Here is a 21705-nt window from a genome sequence, read left to right as displayed (position 1 = left end):
CAGAGTGTTTGAATGTGGAGTTATCAGTGCTTGGCCCTCACTTGGTATTAGTGAATAGGTGACGTGAACGAATAAAAATGAAGGAATAAATCAAGAGTTGATAAAGTGTAAAGACAAGATGTGTTAGGGATGCAAAAGTAACAGAACCTGTGTCAGAAAAAGAAAGTCTGGCAGCATCGAGAAGAATTTCTGAGGGCCAGGGGGCTAGGGGGAGATTCAACAGGGAAAGGTGTTATCCATGCAAGCCTGCCTACCTGGGTCTGACCCCAGAACTCCCGTGAAAGTCTGGCTGTGGTGACAAGTATCTGTAATCCCAGAGCTGTTATACTGAGATGGGAGGCATGGGCAAGACATGCCCCAGAAGCTCAGGAGCCAGCTGCCTGGAGTGTGCTACTCACCCACAAAATCAGCAAGGTGGAAGGTAAGAACCAACTTCTAAAACTTGCTTTCTGAGCTCTCTGTGCCCCTAGTGTTATGCATGCATACAAAGTAAATAAATAAGAACTGATGATCGTGGGAAAAATCAAAAATGATAAAAATGAAACAAAAAACCATGCTGAATCAAAAACAGCCTGTCTTAGGCCCCAGAGGTGAGCCTATTTGCTATTACTCCGCTAAGCAGACAGACCAAACTGCCTTCTGGATTCGTCTCTATGTCAGTAGAATGGGGCAGCTCCAAGACCCCATCAGAGAAGCCTATTTGTGCAGTGTGCAGTGGTTAACTCAGAAACTCACAACTGATTAAAGAGCAGAGAATGAGAGTCAGTAGAGTGTCTTTATCACCATCCCCCGAAGGCTTAGTGAATTACAGAAAAGGGGCAGGAAGATTTGAGGAGGCGGAACTCAGGGAGTGAAATAGTGTCTTCTAGAAGTAACAACACCACTGACTGTTGAATTCATGGCAACTGTGGTTGCTTGCATAAGACCTACACATTTAAGTCAGTCAAAATCCTAGCATGAAGTGAGGACTCAGGATTCCTCACCCTTGACTGAGAGGCTACTGACAGCAGGTGGATCCTGAAAGAGAGTGGCGAACCACCATGTGATGCTGGGAATGAAGCCAGATCTTCTGAGGAAAAAACAATACAAAAACAACAACAAATTCAACTGCTCATAAATACTGACCCATTTCTCTAGCCCCAGGACTACACAATATTCAACATATTCAAGGCCACAGAAGTAGAAAGTAGTCGAAACAAGACTCTAACTCCAGTCTGTTGGTGTTGTGCTATGACTGTTAGCCATGGTGCTACTCTTTCTCTATCTATTCTGTTAGCTTAGTATCCAGCCTGCTGCGAGCACTTGGTAACATTTACTAAAGGATGGAGCAATACACCCAGTAATGAGGAATTATGGCACCGAAACTAAGAACCTTTTACAACCTTGTTCTTTTATAGATGTATATGGCTATATAATGTTTTCAGATGCTAACTTTTTAATCTTTTAGCTTACTTCAAAGATAGCTCGGAACTTCTGATCGTCCTGCCTTTATTTCCCCAATGTTAGGATTGTAGGCATGCGTCCTGTGATGGGAGTTGAACCTAGGGCCTCATGTATGTTTGGCAAGCACTCTATCGACTGAGCTACATCCCCAGTTCCTGGGGGTTTTGCTGTTGTTTTGTTTTGTTTTGTTTGGGGCAATTTTTCTGATGCTCTTCTGCATGGCTTCATTTCTGCACGTCAGAATGACATCATGTTACTATTATTACCATTTCCCAATCATCTGTAACATACTTCATATAGAGCATATACTTAGACCTAAGAACTTCAAAATCCACTTTGTATGATCAGATCCTTTTGCATCTCTTTTGCAAGTTGAATCAGCTTTGAATCTAATGTTCCTTTTCACTTATAATTGCTGAGACATTTACATTATGCAGTTTATGGATGCTCATAATTAGAAAAGGATTGAGAGACACATTTCCAATCATTTCATTTTAAAAACAAGACAGAAAAAGAAAGGCTTGAAATAATAACTCCATCATAATTTTTCTGGAACTTGCTGTATGCCATCCCCTGAACCAATTACTCAGCCACTCACCTCTAACAGTTCAGTGAGGTAGCTGCTATTTGCAGAACCCATTCTGCAATTTCTGCAGAGATGAGGCATGGTGATTTGTTAATTAGGCTAGTAAGTAGTAAAGTCAAAGTTTGAATCCAGACCCACCTAGCTCCAAACCTAAACTTTTTTTTCAGCCACTACCTTATCTGATATGTCTAGGGGTTTATCAGAGGCAATGAGGGACCAGAGGCAAGTCTGTAACATCTCAGCCCTGTCGTCTTTATTGCTACACTACCTCAGATCTGTTATGTTTCTGGAGGCCATAGCATCTGGGAAAACTTTGGAACAGCTGAAAAACATAACGGTTTGCTTATTTCAGAAAGGTGTGTTTCGATGGCTCTGAGTGTACCCATTAAACAGATTCTCCAGGTTCAATCTGGAGAGAGGGAACAGTGGTGTCTCTGCAGCGATAACACAGCACTTACATAAATAATGGAGAGGATGCCATTGTAGTTTTTGGTTGAAACATTGAGCACGATCTTTAGCTGTGACACCAGCACTTGGAAGGCGGCAGCTGTTGTGAATCCACCAACCAAAGGGTCTGCCAAGTACCTCACTATGAATCCAATCTGCAAACCTCCAAATACCAGCTAGAGTAAGAAGAAAGGAAAAAGTTAGGTGTTTGCCTGACAGAAGAAAGAATTCTCCAGAAATACTAGCAAATTAAACTTTGTATCAGTGGAAACACTGCCCTCCACGGGATTATAAGCTCTCCCTCAGTTGAATCACGTGTTCTGTTGGCTTTCTTGTCTCAGACTTTGCAGACAAGTAAGTCTGGTTTCTGTTTGTCTGTTTAAGATTTGGGGTTTTGTTTTTTAAACTTTCAAAGTTTTCAAAGCCATTTTAGAATCTGACAAAGCCAATGTTACTTAGAAAATAACAGAACTAAAAATAATTTTTTAGTTCAAGGAGTTTGTTTTGCAGTTAGATGCACCTTTAAGTCCCCATATTTTAAAATTAATTATTTGAAATATGAATCACACTTGTCTGCGTTTACACACAAGCCTATTTATTACCTGTATGATTCCAACCAGGAGAGTGAGGGTGCTTGCAATCAGTACTCTTGCCGCATCTCTGGTTCCAGTATCTAACGTGGTCATGTTTGATGCACTTCCGTTACCACTGGGCACAAGAAAGTGGTCATCTGGAGCCATGCTCAGAACAACAGATCCCACCATTAAACTGACCACGGGGAAAGGGCCTGAGGAGAAAGGCGTTGTCAGCTAACCAACAATGGATCACAGACATTTGGATTCAACATGTCTGTGTACAATTACAAAGGTGTGTGATAGTTGGCTATAACTAAGAATTGCTGTTGGGCCGGGCGGCGGTGGCACACGCCTTTAATCCCAGCACTCGGGAGGCAGAGGCAGGCGGATCTCTGAGTTCGAGGCCAGCCTGGTCTACAAGAGCTAGTTCCAGGACAGGCTCTAGAAACTACAGGGAAACCCTGTCTCGAAAAAAAAAAAAAGAAAGAATTGCTGTTGGGAGAAGCTGAGAAGTAGCTAACTCAAGGCATTCCTGACTCAGAGAGGACAAGTGGAATGTAGGTAGGAGGCAGTAAGGCAGTGTTGGGCACACTTCGTGAGTTTATAGAGACGGTGCCAGGCCCTCCTGTGTGGCACAGGCTGTGGGAGTTATCAGAAAAGATTTCCTGGCAGAGGCACACAAACTGAATCTTTACTTGTTCAATTTAATATTTATCCCCTATGGTCTTATCTTTTAGAGTGTCCAAAATCCTCATCTCTAGATACAAGCACCTCCATCAGTATCATCCAGACTGCCAAAGGATTGGAATATAGTTTCTTTTTTATCATATGCCAGTTAATAAAACCCTATTTAAAGTTCTGATTTCTTCAATTTTACTATTTTTCTGTTTTAATTATCCTTCCTATCCTTTGATTATAAAAGGTTTTATGGCTGAGAGGTCTCAATACTCAAACTTAGTAACCAGGAAAATCTAAACGTAGCGAATGCCAGAGGCAAATCCACTTGTCTCTTGCTGACTGGTTTTCTGAAGAAGTTGATTCAGTCAATAAGCTCCTCTTGAACCTCTTCTACAGACAGGTCAGAGGTCAATAAGCTCCTCCTGACCCTCTTCTGCAGACAGGTCAGAAGCTAGAGCCTGTGAGAGACCCAGCCATGCACAAGGGCATGGGATGGGGTTGAGGATGGGATTACATTTGTCTCAGGAGGGTTATCCAGACAACATACCTCACTAGCACATAGATAGGGCGGCAAAATTATCTTCATTGCTGGTGTCAAAGTTGCATAAAATCATATCAAAACATTTATTTGCTGGAATATTCCAGAAAAAAAATAACCTTAATGTTAGGAAGCAAAGGAAAACCTATTGTGAGTCATGCCAAGAAGGAATACAAAGCTTTTTCTAAATTGTCTTATCAGGATTCTGCCAGCCTTCCGCAAAAACTTTACTGAAATAAGGAATATGTACTTGGTGACCATAATTCAGTAAATACAAATTTAACCTAGTGATGTAAGTGGATTTAGATACTGTAAAGATTTATTTTCTCTGTAATATATTGAAAGAGAGCATTTTTAAATAGAGCCAATTTTATTAAATGTTTAAATTCTAAACTGTTATAAAACTAAAAGTAAGGTTTAATTTTCAGTCTTTCAATTTCATTTTATTAAAGCACAGTTACATATAAAGCTAACAATGCCATTTAATAAAAAAAGTAGGCAAGGCCCTGGAGTTTGACTCCTCTACGCCTCACTGCAAAGATCTGGAGGCACTGTATGTATAACATAGCAGGAACATTTTACAAATGGACAAACACAGCTTGTAATTACCAACTGAGATGTGTCTTGATGTTCCAAAGACAAAATACGTCAGGATAGGGAAAAAGGCAGAGTAGAGACCATATTCAACAGGAACTGCTGCTAGCAGGGCATAAGCCATCCCTAAAGGTGCAACCAACAAGGTAAAAGTCACAAACAAAAATCACAGCATGTCCATACCACACAAAGAAAGGCTTTTCATAGACATACTCAATTTATGGATTCAAAACATCAGCCGGTCCTGAGTGGTTTTCTTGTTTTGCATGCAGACCTTGGCTATGCTAGGATGTGGGCTATGGCATGGCTGGCATAATGCATGTCTCTACACCCATCCCCTGCTTGAATGAACTGACTCCATTGCTCCGTAATTCAGTCACTGGCTGATGGTATCAGTTGGAAAATGATCAAATCAGTTCTGGTATAATTTGGTTAATCCAGTCCCAAAGCCCAGACCAGTTTATGTGGATAGTTCTGTTTGAACTCGTATTTCTTTGTGTTCTGAAGGATGCAGGCATTGTTGTACTTTATCTTTCCCGGCTAGAGAGCAAAAACTAGATAAATATTGAGACAACTCTACCCCGATGAGGGCAGCTGACCCCCCAGTGGGCTGTGCCAGGCAGTCTCTGGGCTTTGAATCTCAAGCTATGGAGGAACCAACATTTCAGTGGACATAGGAGTTGGAAAAGGATAATGAAATATTCTTTCCCTTAGTTAAATATTTCAGCAATCAGCTTGCTTTAACACATAGTATTTCTCCATAATTCATGCCTCAGGAGTGAAAATTCAGCCCTTCAAGTCATTAATAAAAGACTGTTCATAATGATTTTTAAAACTTACCTGTTTCCTATGGACAGGTTTCAAGTCCTTAAACTTAGCATTCCCTGAACAAGGTGCTCTATTTCTCCTTTATTTTTCTTCTGTGTCCCTTCTCCTACACACCTTATTATACATGTGGGAAACAGGGATGTTTGCAGTTTTATACACATTGCCTATTTAGGGTAACTTTTATTCGTGTAAAGTATAGTTATGTTTGTTACAAAGGAATTTGGTACAACATTTTTGAAATAATATGGTTTGTAAAGAAACCTAAACTATTGATTGAAAGGGTGAAGTCTCTCTGGGATGTAGGCTGGGTGGTGGCATGACCTGTAAGCTAAATTGAAGCCATCTCAAAGGAAAGGCCTTCCACCATGAGAGGATACAACCAACAGGCTGTGAATTTAGACTCCTTTGTTTTAAAAAAACTGGGCAATAAATTCGTAATATGTACTAAGTAAACCAATTAGTGTCCGAGATAAAAACCAGACAGGAAGTTTCCTATAGTCATGAGTAAAAATACCAATAAAAGGCTTGTGGGTCTTTTGTTGGTTAACAGAAGTTTATTTTTTAATATGAGGAATCAAAAGACCCCACTACCCTGAGCACACCCAGACTCCTCCCCAGCATGTCCAAGGGCCCAGCTAGCAAGCATGTCATAGACTGTCACCCCTGCAGCTGCAGGATAGCTTCTGATGTCTCTGCTTGAGCCCTCCTCTCGTTAGCTGTGGCCTGGAGCCCTCCAGTCTACCCACTCTGGAATCTTTACTGGGGCATCACTTTGTCTTCATAAGACTTCTACTTTGAAGCCACCACTCAGTTCATACGGCTGTGCCGTCTTGCCCTAACTTCCATCCTGGCTCAGCTCAGCCCAAGGGATTTCACAAATGTTCTCTTGTCTTCTCCCCACCTCCCTTCCTATACCTGGAAACCCCCCAAACATTCATGTGCCCCAGAATAGCTTCCAAGCAAGCACACAATCTAGACTGAGGCATTGCACCAAGACTGACTGTGCTCTAAATATTCTGATCTTGAGCCCCAACGGGCACTGAGCTCTGTCTGGTGAGCCAGTTGCATTCCTTGCAAAGGTGCCTTTCCTCTGGCTGAGCTGCCTGGTTTTCAGCTGCACTCACCAGTACTTGGCAATGTGGTGGTGGCTGCAGAATATATTTCATATCTTGTGGTGCTAAGTGCTGCCTGTTCCTGCTCAAGGAGACAAACCTATCCTCAGGGCTGGGTTTAAGGTGAAGCAGTGAGGTGCCTTGGGGACATTATTTAAGCAGGTCCCTATAGTGTCTCCCAGCTTCACCCAAACCCTGACCTTGCTCAGTCTTATCTCAGGTCTCATCATCAGAGATCCTCCCTGACACGCTCACCTCACCAGAATTCTCTGGTTCCTCCCTGTTTGTCCTCAGGACCGTCTGTTGTCACATGGGTGGCTTCCAGTCATCCCCTGGGCTCTGTCTAAGTCTCTCCTCTTCAGTTAGGCCTTCCTTACCCACAGTATCTAAAACAGACCTTCCTTCCAAAATGAGTTCCTATCATGACTTGATCCACAAGATCTGTGCCTGTTAGTGATAGCTAAATTCTTTTTTTTTCCTTTTTTTTTTCCTTTTGGTTTTTCAAGACAGGGTTTCTCTGTAGCTTTGGAGCCTGTCCTGGAACTAACTCTTATAGACCAGGCTGGCCTCAAACTCGCAGAGATCCACCTACCTCTGCCTCCCAAGTGCTGGAATTAAAGGCATGCGCCACCACTGCCCGGCTAATGGCTAAATTCTTGATGTACAGAATTAGTCATAAAAGTTTATTATGTGCATGAGAGATAAGCAAGTGTGTGTGAGAGCCAATTAACCTTCCAGAAACTTACCTAGCAAAGATAACTTTATAGCATTATTTCTGGAAAACAAGCTGCCTGTTAAATAAGGAACTACGGTGTTCAAGTTAAGAACATCGGAGTCAGACTGGATTCAAGTCCCCACACTACCTCTCACCCACTCCAAGGTCTGGACAAGAATTACTAGACCTCTCATTGCTAAAGGAGCTATAGTAATTCTCTTGCAGAGTTGACGTAAGGATGAAATGAAGTGTATCTGACACATATTAAGTGAAATTTATCTCGTTTCCTCCTGCTGGGGGTTAAACCTAAGACCCCATGCATGCCAGCCGAACACTGCCTCTGAACTCCATCCCCCGGTAGTAAAACTGATCTTTATAAACAAGTTATCTATGTCAACTGAGAATACCTGGGACCCTTTTTAAAACCCCACATTTTTCATGTATAAAAATGATTTATTGTCAGGAATGAAATTCAGTCCTTTTAATTAAAAATTGATTGAGCTACCTACTATATGTTGATCTCTGCTAGACAGAGCCTTGACAACCATGGGTGGAGACGGCTCCTATTCCCCAGGAGCCCTCGGGTGCATTTATTTAAAAGTTATTTGTTCATTTTTCAAGACAGAGTTTCGTTGTACAGACAAGGCAGACCTCAAACCCAGAGTCCTACCTGTGTCTGCCTCTCAAGTGCTAGTATTAAAGGTGTGCACCTCCACAGCCAACTCACCTCACAGACTTTAGAGCTACAGTATAGGACTTGCCCCACCCCTCACCTTTAGGTGAGAACACACTGGGTCCAACTGAGGCTCCACACTGGGGCTGCAGAACCTCTTCCTTCTCTGTGGAGATACCCTGTGCCTGCTCTGAGTAAACCGAGCAATCCTTATCTTGTCCAGCATTAGCAGCCTCTGTGCCATAGAAAAGCACCAAGTAAAGACTTCTGCAGCTGGGCAGTAGTGCCGCACATTTTTTTTTTTTTGAGACATGGTTTCTCTGGGTAGCCCTGGCTGTCCTGGGACTCACTCTGTAGACCAGGCTGGCCTTAAACTCACAGAGATCCACCTGCCTCTGCCTCCTGAGTGCTGGAATTAAAGGTATGTGTTACTACTCCCTGGACATATCTATAGTTTAATGCACAATTTGCCTAACGTTTATTATAAACTTTTAAACTAGTCTGTTTTCAAGCCCTTTCTCCATAGGCCCACGCCCTGCATCACTTACCACCTCTCGACAAATTCGGATGCTACCTTCAGGAGGACTCTTGGACCAGGAAGCTATCCACAGTCCCATAAAAGGAGGTAGAATGCACAATACTGGCACTGTCTTAGTAGAGAACATATTCCTGCCACAGTTCTTAGCACACTAAACTCTGAATATTCATTTTCCCATGGGGCTATGAGAGCTTTCCCTGCATCTTAGACTTGATAATTCACCTAGTTCTGCAACAAACTAGGTGATCTATAAATTGCACCAAATAAATGAGTTCTGTTGTGATGTAGGAGCTTTGGGGAAGTTGGAGTATGACCCAAGCTAAGATACTTTTCTCTTTTCTTTAAATTGCCTTCACCCTGCAGGTCAAGATCTGTGTGGGGAATGGAAATAAGGTAATTTAATGAGCTGAAAGAATTAGTTTTTAAAAACCATCAGAACAGAAAAAGACTATCAGAACATATTACTTGAAGTGAGGAGAAATATTGCTTTACAAACTTTAGCTATGTGCGTACATACCAGAATGCAGTGCGTATTTCTTACTGTGTACTGTGGTCAGTATCTTTGCGGAGCACCAGCTTGGTACATGCCTACAATCTGGAGTCACACAGCCAGAGAAACAACCATGTTCCCTAGGAAGATTCTTTATGAAAGGGAAGACAGATGACTCTAAGATACCCTAAAGAAGAATGAAGGACTTGAGAGGCGAGTGAGCACTTGGTCCATGGTGAGAGGAGTGGGAAGTCATGAATCCCTGTGGAGACAGTAGCTCACCATCCCTTGAGACCTATCCACCAGCATCTTACCTTGCAGGGTAGCCACTAGTCCAGTGCTAACGCCAGAGATGACATCACTGAGCAGCCATTCCTTGACTCGGTATTTGGGGAGCCAGTCCAGAATGGGCAGGAGAGTCTTCAGTACACCAAAGGCTCTCTTTCTGGAACAACTGTCGAAAAGCAGGAAAATAAGAGGTCTGCATCCATAACCGGTTGCAAATTACAAAGTCATGAACCAAATTCTGCTGCTTTTTTTCCTAAGTAGTCAGAAAAATAATGAGTTCCATGAGGAAAAGACAGACACCGAAGTGCTTGCAATGCTGTTGCCAAGAATTGTATCTGTCCTTTCAAACACACTGTTCTAGGGAACACAGGATTAAACGTCTCCTCCCCTCGTTCACCTTTTTAATCCTCTGAGAAAATATTTCTACACAAGAACCACTTTTCTAACACAACCAGAATATGATCAGTGTGGAGTCTCTGTGTGAGATTAATTTTTAGGCTCCTAACACTGGCTTTGCCTTCTTTAAAGAAAAATAAACACAGGGCTATTTTGGCAATACAAGCTTAGAGCCACTTTTTAACAAAACTTGTAGTGTGATGAATTTATACCATGTTACTTAACAGTTGTAAATTTAACATCCTATAGATAAAAGGAAAAATATAAATAGATAGAAATTCCACTTTTTAAAGATAATTTTTAAATTACATTTATGAAATAATTGCAAAGTTTAATAGGTCATCAAAGTTTGATAATAAGAGATTATTTTAGGTGGATAATAAGACATAATTACATATTTTTAAATTCTCGGAGGTACACACTGAAAATATAAATGATGGCTCTCCTTATCTGCCACATGATTTGAGGGTTCAATCTATTGCAGATAAAAAAATAAGAAAAATGTACTAAACATATGAAGGGGTTTCACTCCTTATTTCCTAAACTTTACAGTGTGACAGTGGTTAACCGTGCAGTTGAATGGTATTAAGTATTCATTACTTAATAATAATGGTATTATAGTCTAAGAAATAGTTAAAACTTCCAGGAGGTGTATGGGTTATGTGAGAACATTAATATATATATATATATATATATATATATATATATATATATATAATAAAACTTGGGAATTTGGAGTGTGTGCTGCTATGGGGGGGTCCTAAAACCAATCCCCTATAGATACCAAGGGAGAACAGTAACAAACCAAAGATCCAATACATGGAATTTTTAAAAATCATGCTGGCAAGCCTGGAGGTAATGGCACACACCTTTAATTGCAGTACTCAGGAGGCAAAGGCAGGAGAATCTCTGAGTTCAAGGCTAGCCTGGTCTACAGTGTGAGTTCCAGGACAGCCAGGGCTGCACAGAGGAATCCTGTCTCAAAAATAAGAAAACAAAACAAACCTCAAAGAATTAACAAAATGTTTTATTAAAATAATGCTAGAGGAAGCAAGTGAGTGGCAGTGAGAGATATTAGGTAACTGAAGTGTTTCTTAAGAAAATCTGGCGATTAGTTGAGTGTCTGCCAAAGGCTTTAAGTTTATAGTATCTGGTTCTGGGACTCGATGGGGTTTAGGGACGTGGTGGTTAACCCTAGGGGACCCACTACCTCCTGAAGCACTTGGATGGAACACCTGTCTCCCCGCTTTAATCCCAGGTCTCTGAAAGTGATCCTGACCTTGGTGTGTCCAGGCTTGTCCATCATCAGTTGCTATGAGCCCCTTTCCTAACGCTTTTCCCTAGCCTGGTTTTCATAAGCAGGAAACAAGCAGCCACTGGACCCCAAGGTGCACTTCAGGGTCCATTTGAAAAGGAAGAGAAAAAATGAAACAGGAGTGGAGTCGTGGCCGGACGCCTCCTTCTCCAAGAAGGAGTTTCTCCAAAGTTGCAGTAATTCCACCTCTGTCCTGGAACTGTGCGAGGAGAAGCACGAGCGCGGCGGGTACACCGCACCCCGCCGCAGGGCAAGAGCTTCTTCCCCTGGAGTTGCCCGGGAACCTGCCAGTTGCCCCTGTACCTGCAGCTCCGCGCCAGGCTGTCCCGCAGCGTCCTGCGCTCCTGCAGGCGCCGCTCTCGCTGCTGCTGAAAGGTGAGCTCGCTGTACACCGGCCGCGACACCACGTAGCTGCAGCTGTACTCGGCGAGCTGCGGCGGCTCCGAGCGGCTGCCCGGCGCTGCCATGGCATGCGAACCCGAGGACCACCGACCAGGAAGGGGAGCTACGATGAAAGACAGGCAAGCGGTCCGCAGCCGGCACCGGGGCGCAAGGATCGGGTGACACCTGTGGTAGCGGTGCTGGACAGTCAGTCCGATCCTGCAGTCCTTGGCGCTGGGGACAAACCGCCCCTACGGCCACCTGAAGGAGGCAGCTGAGGACTTCAGTGTCTCTCGCACCAGATACCCGGGAATCCCTCCTGTCCAAGGAGTGAACTTCACCTTGGGGACTTGGGGTGCAGTCAGGGCGCTGTCCGCGTCCTGAAATCTCCGCCGGACGGGACCCGGGCGGGTGAGACAGGGAAAGGGTTCTGTACTCCCCACATTCAATAAGACGCGTTGCTCCGCGCACACTCTGGGCTGCAGAAGTGCTGTCCCACTTGGGGACAGGTGCAGCGACTTTCCCGGTCCGATACCTACTTGGCTTTTGTCTCGCCTTTTCTGTTGCCTGTCCTGCCTTGCCCGCTGGCGCCTGACCTGTCCCATCCCTAGAGAGTTACAACAGGGCGGGGTGCAGCCAAATGCATCTTCTGCGATGAACTCACCTGTTTGGGCTCCCGTGCTCTCGGCCTGTCTGGAATGCCCTGGGGACAGTCTTCCTGCTGCCTTTATAGTGCTCACCAGAAGCAGTGGGACGTTTTATTTATGGAGAAACAGAGACACCTTGATCAAACGGAAGGGCGCAGATACAGCAATCTTTCCTCCACAAATCTTAACCAGGAAAAAAAATCCTACCTCTCCTGCATCCTTTCCCTTTCCCAAAACCAAAGGGCTGTGACTCTTAATGGCTGTCTCTCAGGGGCCACCGGATCTTCATTCATCTCATGACTACTAGGGCTGTGAGGTCAGGGAAGGCAAGAGCTTCCATGTTGGGGGACCCTGGTTCCGGGGCTGTCAGAATCCACAGCCTGGTTCAGGCTCACTTACACCAAGTGGAGAAGTCAGTGGTTGTGGTAAGAGGTTATGGTCCGCTCACTTTAGGCACAAAGTCTTTTCACTTTATGCATGTGTCTAATTCACAAACTCGGGTGTGCAGGTGATCCCTTTCTCACCTGCCTCTCTGGCTCTTTAATTTTTCTCCTCCAGCTAGATAATCAGGGGGTGAACCACTGGGACAAGCAAGAATCAAGACAAGGAAGAGTAGGGGATTCTGATCTATAATGTTTTGTATTCTGTTAGGAATATAACAGGTTAAAATAAGGGCAGAAGGTCATTCATGCCTGGTTAGTGTTCTGAAGCTAACGTGGAAGAGGCTCAAAAATATGAACTCTCTGGACACCAGGTTTCAGTCACCCTCTTGGGAAATACAGACCATGATGATTTTATAAATTCCCGGAAACAAAATTTCTCTCAGGAGAACTCTAGTGTAAATCCCCTAGTCAATATGTTGCAAGCGTATGTGGTTCCCCCCCATGAGGGATGAATGAGTCACCAGTTTTCAACAGATTTTCAAAGGATTACTCCACCCAAAGAGGTCAAGAACCAGTCAGGCATGGTGGCATGCATCTATGGTCCCGGGACACTTGAGAGACAGAAATGGGAGGGGTCACTTGAGTCCATGAGTTTGAGACCAGGTTGTGCAACAGAAAGGGAGGGAAGGACAAGAGAGAGAGAGAGATTTTTAAATGATTAAAATGGAAGAGACCTTGTCCCACTCTCAATCCACTCTCTGCCGCCTGTACACAGCCAAAATGTGACCATCCAGCTTCCTATCTGTTGTCATGCCTCCCTGCCATTATGGACTGTAACCCTCAGGAACCATAAGCCAAATAAACTGTTTCCTTTCTAAATTGCTGTGGGTCATAGAAACAGAGAAGTAACTAACACACTGTAAGAATTTGGTTCAGTGTACTAATGCCTGTTGTGATAAAATGTGGTGGTTTATATAGTATTGTAGAGAATTAACAATACGAAGGATCAATCTGGGGAGCGGCGAGATGGCCCGCGGATAAAGAAGCGTGCGCCCAGACGGCCTGCCAACCCGAGTTCAATTCTCAGCCGAGAACCTGCTCCTACGAGTTATTCTCTGGCTTCCACAGCATTCTATGCTACTTGCATACCCTCAAAACTAAATAAATGAAATGTAATAAAACTTTTTCTGGAATTTGGTTTAATCACCACTGTGTAATATGCCCCGTATATATGTGAACAATGATACCGCTTTCTCCCACCCCATTAAATGTCTTTTCTATAGCAAAAATAAACATCCATGAACAGAACAGCATCTGCATTACAGAATTTGATAAGACCGTAGCTTTTCTCATAGCCAAAAGACCTTGGCTTATCTTTTAATAGCTAAGTGGATCAGCTAGAAGGTTCACTGGGTAAAAGGCCCTTGCTGCCAAGCCTGATGACCAGGATTTGGTCCTTGAGACCTACAAGAAAGAAAGCACCTACTCCTACAAGCTGTCATTTGATCTCCATATGCCCCACACAAAATAACTAAGCGAATTAAAAATAAATGAATAAATAAAGCATAAAACCAGAGCAGAGTTGGAGGTAAACACAGCTGCCCTCCATCTTCCTAGTTACATTGAACTCCTCGGATTACTCACCCTGACTGTATAAACCAAGTCTTACCTGTTTTACATAGAAGTGGGTAGGTCTTATTTACCAGAATTTAATCACATCCAGGGTTTTTATCAAAGAAGTGAGCGTGTCACTTCAAAATAAACGTCAGAGGGCAATATTGCGACCGTATGACACTTCCTTCTCAACTGTTGCTGCTTACAGGCCAGGTGAGGTGGAGCCCTGCAGTCATTCCCACACACAGGAGGCAGAAGCAGGAACAGAGCCAGAATCGCAAGGTCAGCATGGTCTACACAGAAAGTTCCGGGCCTGGGTTAGAGAAATGGCTCAGAGATTAAGGGCACTGACTGCTCTTCCAGAGGACCTGGATTCAATTCCCAGCACCCACATAGCAGATTAAAACTCTCTGTAACCCTAATTCGGGGGGACCCAGTGCCCTCACACAGACATACAGGCAAGCGAATCATCAATGCACATAAAATAAAGAAGTTCCAGGTCAACTGGGGCTACTTGATAAGGTCCTGAATCCTTTCTCAAAAACAAACAACCATCCTGAAAAACAAACAGCAAAGAAAGCGTTGTCAATCAGGCTCTCCGAGTGTCAGACTACTCTACGATTAGATATTAGTATCATTTATTCAAGAGTTTATTAAGAATTCATACACACACACACACACACACACACACACTGAGAACTAGGCCTGTGGTTGCCCACTGCCTGAGATGTTCAAGCTGCGCACCCACTTGTACTTTTGCAATTGGAGATAGCAGCAATGGCATCAACATGGAAAGCTACTGCATCTTGGTATTCTCATAGAATATATGTAAGATGCTGGTGACATTATCATGAAATGGTTTGGATGTGAAGTCTCCGGGATGCCTACAGAAAGTTCAGGGATTCCTACTTCACTTTCCCATGGTTCTCCCCTCACAGAATCCTTCTCTGGAGCTCTCATTCTTATGGGGCTGCACATCCTTGAAATTTTGAAGAGCAGTACATGGCCTGGCAAGAGTCTCCCTGGGCAGCGCCTGCATGACCGCAGAACCCAGGCATCCACAGGAGAAGGTGAGCACTCCATGAAGAGGAAGAGCTGGAACTGGGTCTAGATGATGAGCTAGAATGTGAGCTGAGTAGTGTGGAAATCAGCAAGGAGCTCTGCCTGTACTTTGCAGAGACTGCGAAGGAGACCGAGATAGAGAAGGCAGGGCTACAGTGACAGCAGCAGCCGAAGTCATTCCTGTCATTCCCCTGGAGCCCTAGGGGATGCCAGCTGAACACAGCTCCTGGCCTCTCCTTCTTGATTTTGGGTGTGTTCTCTTCATCCTCCTGGACAGTTTTTTGGAGAAAGAGGCCTGCATACCAACATGATGGATAAAATTTCTCTGTCACTTAGAATTCTGTCAAGAGGAGGTATACTGTTGCCAACACAAGAAATGCTCCCTTGACATTAGTTGATAATCGTGTGTATTATGCTGGTTCTTGATTTTCTTTGTAACAGAGCCCGGTTCACTTAAATTATTGCCTAGAGATACTGCCTAGTGTTTTACATTTTTAATTTCCTTCTTTTAAACCTTCCTGCATGTCACAAAAGCCTTAAGGCACATGTCATTCATTCATTCATTTTTTTTGAGACCAGTTCTCATATAGTCCAAGCCTCAAACTCTTAAATCTTCCTGCTTCCACCTCCCAAATGCTAGTTTACAGGTGTGCATCCCACACTGGACTCTAATCCACATATTCTCTCTGACTATAACCCTTTGGGTCTCTCTGAAAATGATGCAAGTGTACAGTAAAGCAAATATCAATCGGCAGCATTTTCCATATTAGTGACTCATAAAATTTGTTTTAGAATTAATGGCACCTTTTAATTAATGACTCATGATATTTATGTAAATTCATAATTATATCTATATTTTCAAGTGACTTGCTAGAATAAATAATTTGAGGAACTGAAGTGATGACTCAATGTTTAAGAGCACTTGCTGCTCTTGGGGAAGAGCTTGTCCAGTTTCTGGTACCTAGGTGGTGGCTCAAAACCATCTATAACTGCAGTTACAGAGGACCCACCACCCGCTCCTACCTCTGTGGGCATGGCACAAATGTGCTGTACAGACATACATACAGAAAAATATTCACACACATAAAATAAGATAAATAAACCTTTAAAGAATGATGCTAGTCCTTTGATAACTTAAGAGCAATCAATCTGGCTGTTTTTCTTGTCTAAAGAGAAGCAATGCAAATAATTTTATTTTATGCTTGAAATTTAAATCATTATCTAATTAATCAGGAGAATTAAAAAAGAATAAAAAATGCTAATAGTTTCACCCAGCCCCGCCTAAGACAGGGTTTCTCTGTGTAGCCCTGGCTGTCCTGGAACTCATTTTGTAGATCAGGCTGGCCTTGATCTCCGAAATCTTTCTGCCTCTGCCTCCTGGGTGCTGGAATTAAAGGCATATGCCACCCTTCTTGCTAAGAGTTTCTTTTTATTTAAAACAAACCCTGATTGTGATTCTTATAACTGTCCATGTTTGAAGTGTATCATCACTATTTTAAGGTGGACTTCCATTGAATTATTTCTCTCAAGAGACCACATTTGGAAATCATGGTGATTCCTGCTTACAACAGAAGCTCACATTTCAGACTGGCACCGATGATCAGCAGACACTGTAAAAAACAATGACCAGGAAGGTCAACTATAATCCTGAATTCCTGCTTTTTTGGGGGGTGGGGTGGGGATCGAGACAGGGTTTCTCTGCAGCTTTTTTTTAGAGCCTGTCCTGGAACTAGCTCTTGTAGACCAGGCTGGCCTCGAACTCACAGAGATCCGCCTGCCTCTGCCTCCCGAGTGCTGGGATTAAAGGCATGTGTCACCACTGCCTGGCAAATTTCTGCTTTTTAATTTCTATCAATGGATGTTAAATTCTGCCATTTTTATACAAGAAGAGAATGTAAACTTCCAATGTATCTGATCACCTTCTCTAGTAACTTCTTGGGTTTCTTTTGCAGCCAGACATTTTCAGACTTGTTTCAAACTTCTGTCCATTACTTTTTTCTTTCACAACTCACAAGCTATGTTCCTCAAGAACATGTCTCTTGTGATATTGAAAATGGAGAGAGTTAAACTGGGAAGAATGAGTGGTCAGGGAAGGCCTTTCTTTTTGCCAATTTCATGACACTTGAAGAGAGATCAGAAGGACAAGGAGATGGTCCTCCTTTTTAGAAAGGGTAAACCCCTGAGTCAGGAGAGTGAAATGGAATCACATCAGATCTGGAGATGGAGACCAGATGTCCTCTGAATGTGTGTGGCCATGAGAACAGGCATTTAAAGAGAGAGAGTAGACAGGTAAGTATCCACTAAGTTCCTGAGTCGTATAACATTTAAGTTTGAATGTTGAGCACCTCCCAAAGCCTTATGTGTTAGGTTTGATCTCTAAGTGATGCTATTAGGAAAGCTTGGAGGAATAGGGACTAGTGATTTGTCTTCAGAAGATCATTGGAGGGGAATTACACATGGTACACAAACATACATGCACGAGATCACTCATATACATAAAATTAAAACAAATAAATATTAAATGTTATTCATTTATTTCTAATTACCTATTAAGTGATTAATAGATTCAGTCTGAGGATAGAATAACATCTTACACAAATTAGATCTTCTCCACAGTTAGGTAAATCGCATGCCACATTGTTCTTATAGTTTGACTTGATAGTAGACTTGGAAATTAAGAAATAAATCATTTATTAAGCATAAATATTGAACTGAGTTAGGTGTTGTTATTCTAAGTTTACATTTGAGGAAACATATGTAGAAATGCTAAGTAATAATTTGTTTATAGTTTGTTCAAGTTGGAATATGAAGCCAAGCAGTTTGACTCCACAGCCAACTCTACTACTGTGAAATTATCCACAGCATCAGCTCAGCTCACCATTATCTCATAGAAGTTCCAGTACTGCCTCACCTGTTATGGAATATTATTTTAAGATGTATTGCATTTGTTTATGCTGTGGAACATTTCTTTAATGATGCAAAGATGTGTTGCATTCTTTTATGTTGCATTTGTGTAACTCTGTGAAGCTGTGTTACTTTACCTACCTAAAACACCTGATTGGTCTAACAAAGAGCTGAACGGCCTACAGCAAGGCAGGAGAAAGGATAGGTGGGAGTGGCAGGCACAGAGAATAAATATGAGAAATCTAGGGAGAAGAGAAAAAGGAGGAAGAAAAGAAGGGGCCAGTCAAACAGACACACAGCCAGACATGGAATTAGAAGGAAAGAAAAAATATTCAGAAATAGAGAAAGGTAAAAGCTCAGAGGCAAAAGATAGATGGGATAATTTAGGTTAAGAAAAACGGAGCAAGAAACAAGCAAAGGCTGGGCATTTATAAGAAAGAATAAGCCTCCATGTGATTTATATGGGAGCTGGGTGGTGGGCCCCCAAAGAGCAAAGAGCCAAAGAGTAAACAACCAACTAGCCGGGCGGTGGTGGCACACGCCTTTAATCCCAGCACTCGGGAGGCAGAGGCAGGCGGATCTCTGTGAGTTCGAGACCAGCCTGGTCTACAAGAGCTAGCTCCAGGACAGGCTCTAAAGCTACAGAGAAACCCTGTCTCAAAAAAACAAAAAATAAGTAAATAAATAAAAACAACCAACTACATGTTGGCATTCCAACGTGGGCCTAGATTAAAAAACAAAAACAAACAAAAAATACCAACAACACTCACCTATTTTCATCTTTCCATTAACATTTTTGTACAAAATTTACAAGTATATTATACAGAGAAATGGGACACTACTAAGATAAGCAGTACATATAAACAGAAAGCCCAGTGAGTACCTTTTTCCACTGAGCCGTATCACCCCCCAACTATCTGTTAAGCTAGATATAAACTAGTACTAACAAAGAGACATCTTATTATACAATATCTCATACTTTTTATCTGCACTTCGTGTGTTGTTCTATAATTGAGAAAAAATGACCATGATGCTTGAAATGGCATAATTGCATGAAAAATTGTATACACATCTATCTTGATAGTTGTAGATTGCTAGATGCAGTTATAATAATACTCCATTGCTGTGGGATAATGTTCTTAGACACTGTAAAGATTTGTCACTCCTAATGGTTTAATAAGACACCGATTGGACAGTAGCCAGACAGTAAGTATAGGCAGGGTGGCCAGACGAGGAGAATTTTGGGAAGTGGAAAGGTAGAGCTGCAATTGCCAGCCAGACACAGAGGAAGCAAGATTCGAGGTAACAAGCCATGAGCCTCATGGTAAAATATAGACTAGTAGAAATGGCTTAATTAAGTTGTAAGGGCTAGTTAGTAATAAGCCTGAGCTAATTGGCCAAACAGTTTGCAATTAATATTAAGCCTCAGAGCAGTTATTCGGGAGCTGGTGGGTGGGAGAGAAAACAAGCCATGGGAAACAAGCCAGTAATCCACATGACTGCAGGGCCTCTGCATCAGTTCCTGCCCCCAGGTTCCTGCCTTGATTGTCTGTCCTGATTCCTTCAATGATGAACAGTGATACAGACGTGTAAGTCAAACAAACCCTTTCCTCCCCAACTCGCTCTGCATGGTATTTCATCACAGAAATAGTAACCGTAACTAAGACAGAGAAGAAAGAGTCTGTCATCTTACATTTCCAGGTAACAGCCCATCACTAAAGGAAGTTAGGGCAGGAACTCAAGGCAGAGCTGAACCAAGGCCATGGAGGAGTGCTGCTTCCTTCTTTCCTATATAACTCAGGGCACTGGAGACTTGATGGATCATCTCTAGGTACTGGTATCTCAAATAAGCTAGGTTATTCACCTCAGCTAGGCTGTACCTTCAATAGCTACTCCTTGACTCTCTTCAGGGACTCTGATCCTGCTAAATGATGCCAAGCCTCAACTTTTCACTATAACTCATTCAAACCTGGGGCTTTGACTCAAGCTGAGGCTGTGCCTTCAACAGTGGCATTTCCTGGCCTCTTATAGTACCAAGTCTCAGCCACTCTCCATGATCCCTTCATGTTTTCAGAACCAATGTCATAAGGAGAACTCACGTATTACCAAGTTTAACTTCTAGGTACAGCGTTTGAACCACAGCATCTGTGTTCTGACCCAGAGGAAACACTTCCTAGAATATTTGGCCTCAGTGATTCTAAACATTTCCTTTTTAAATTTTTTTAAAATTTATGATTTTTTAATCATAGCTAAGTCTTCATCCCCAACAATCAGTATTGATTGTCCCAGTAAAGCAAAGGTTTAACTTTAATGGTTCCAGTTCTTAATTATAATTGATTCTTCAGTTCCAGCTGACTAGAACCACAGAGTTTTAATTAAAAATTTTGAATGGTCCTGTTAGAGTCTTTATGGAACTCTCAGATTTCCCCATTAAACTTCCTAAGGCAGGCCTTCATCTTTGGCACTGCTGTCAAGCATGTCAGCATTATACTCTAAGTCCCCACAACAGCCCATTAAACTCTGAGCATTCAATGGCTTTTCTAGGCCAAAGTTCCAAAGTCCTGCCCAAAACATGATCAGATCAGTCACAGAAATATTACATGAACCTAGTAGCAATTTCTGCGTTAGTCAGAGTTCCTACTCTGTGATAAAATCCCATGACCAAATACAACTTAGGAAGGAAAGGGATTTTTTGACTTACACTTCCACTTTATAGTCCACAGTGGAAGGAGGGCAGGGCAGGAATCTGGAGGCTGGAACTGAATCAGAGTGGAGGAATGCTGCTTACTGACTGGATTGCAAAGCCATGCTCAGCCTGGTCTCTTATACAACTAGGGACCACCTGCAGAGGGGCGGAGCCGCCCAGAGTGAGCTGCACCCACCCCTACTGATCATAATTGAGAAAATAGCCACACAGGCTTGCCCACAAACCAACATGGTGCAAGCATTTTTTCAAGTTTGGTTCCCTCTTCCCAAATGACTCTAGCTTATGTCAAGTTGACAAAAAAAGTAGCCAGCACACTATCCTATTATAAAGATAATTATGGATTCATGTTCATTGCACTCTGTTCACAAGAGCTAGGAAGTGGAATGCCCATCACATGATGCATCATGACAATGCGGTACGTATACACAGTGGAATTTAGTGTAAAGACAGATTAAATTATAAAATTTAGAAGAAAATAGATGAAAGTGGAAAACATTACATTGAGTGAGGTAACCCAGGCCCCAAAAGACAGGTTATCTCTCATATGAGGATATGAACTTTAAATTTTTAGATTTGTTTGTTTCACTTGGAGTGAAGGGCAGGGAATAGAGTGAGCCATTGGGGTTAGAGAGACTACTTATGAGGAAGTGGGATAGTAGAACATATGTAATATAAAAATAGAGTCAGAGAATACTGGAGGTGAAGATGTCTAAGTGGAGATGGGGGTAGGAAGATGGAAAGGAAGAGGGGGAGAGTTAGCCAAAAGTAGGATGTATGAAAACGCCACATAG

At 42.6% G+C, this 21705-nt stretch overlaps 1 protein-coding gene across 1 annotated transcript in view; it reads right to left on the bottom strand.

Annotated features, from left to right (window-relative positions):
• Nucleotides 1–4992, bottom strand: part of Slc26a4 (solute carrier family 26 member 4) — a 38269-nt gene extending 33277 nt beyond the window's left edge. Inside the window, exons 1-3 of the mRNA XM_038337383.1 lie at nt 4877–4992; nt 3079–3263; nt 2488–2652 (exon numbers count right to left, since the gene is read on the bottom strand). Of these exons, the coding sequence (XP_038193311.1) occupies nt 2488–2652; nt 3079–3263; nt 4877–4985 (459 nt within the window). The 5' untranslated portion in view covers nt 4986–4992. The remainder of the gene's footprint in view (nt 1–2487; nt 2653–3078; nt 3264–4876) is intronic.
• Nucleotides 4993–21705: the final 16713 nt, after the last annotated feature.

Source organism: Arvicola amphibius, chromosome 7, assembly GCF_903992535.2.
Source record: "Arvicola amphibius chromosome 7, mArvAmp1.2, whole genome shotgun sequence".
Lineage (NCBI taxonomy): Eukaryota > Metazoa > Chordata > Mammalia > Rodentia > Cricetidae > Arvicola > Arvicola amphibius.
Note: the sequence above shows the minus strand (reverse complement) of the source record. Positions and strands in the feature narration are given on the sequence as shown.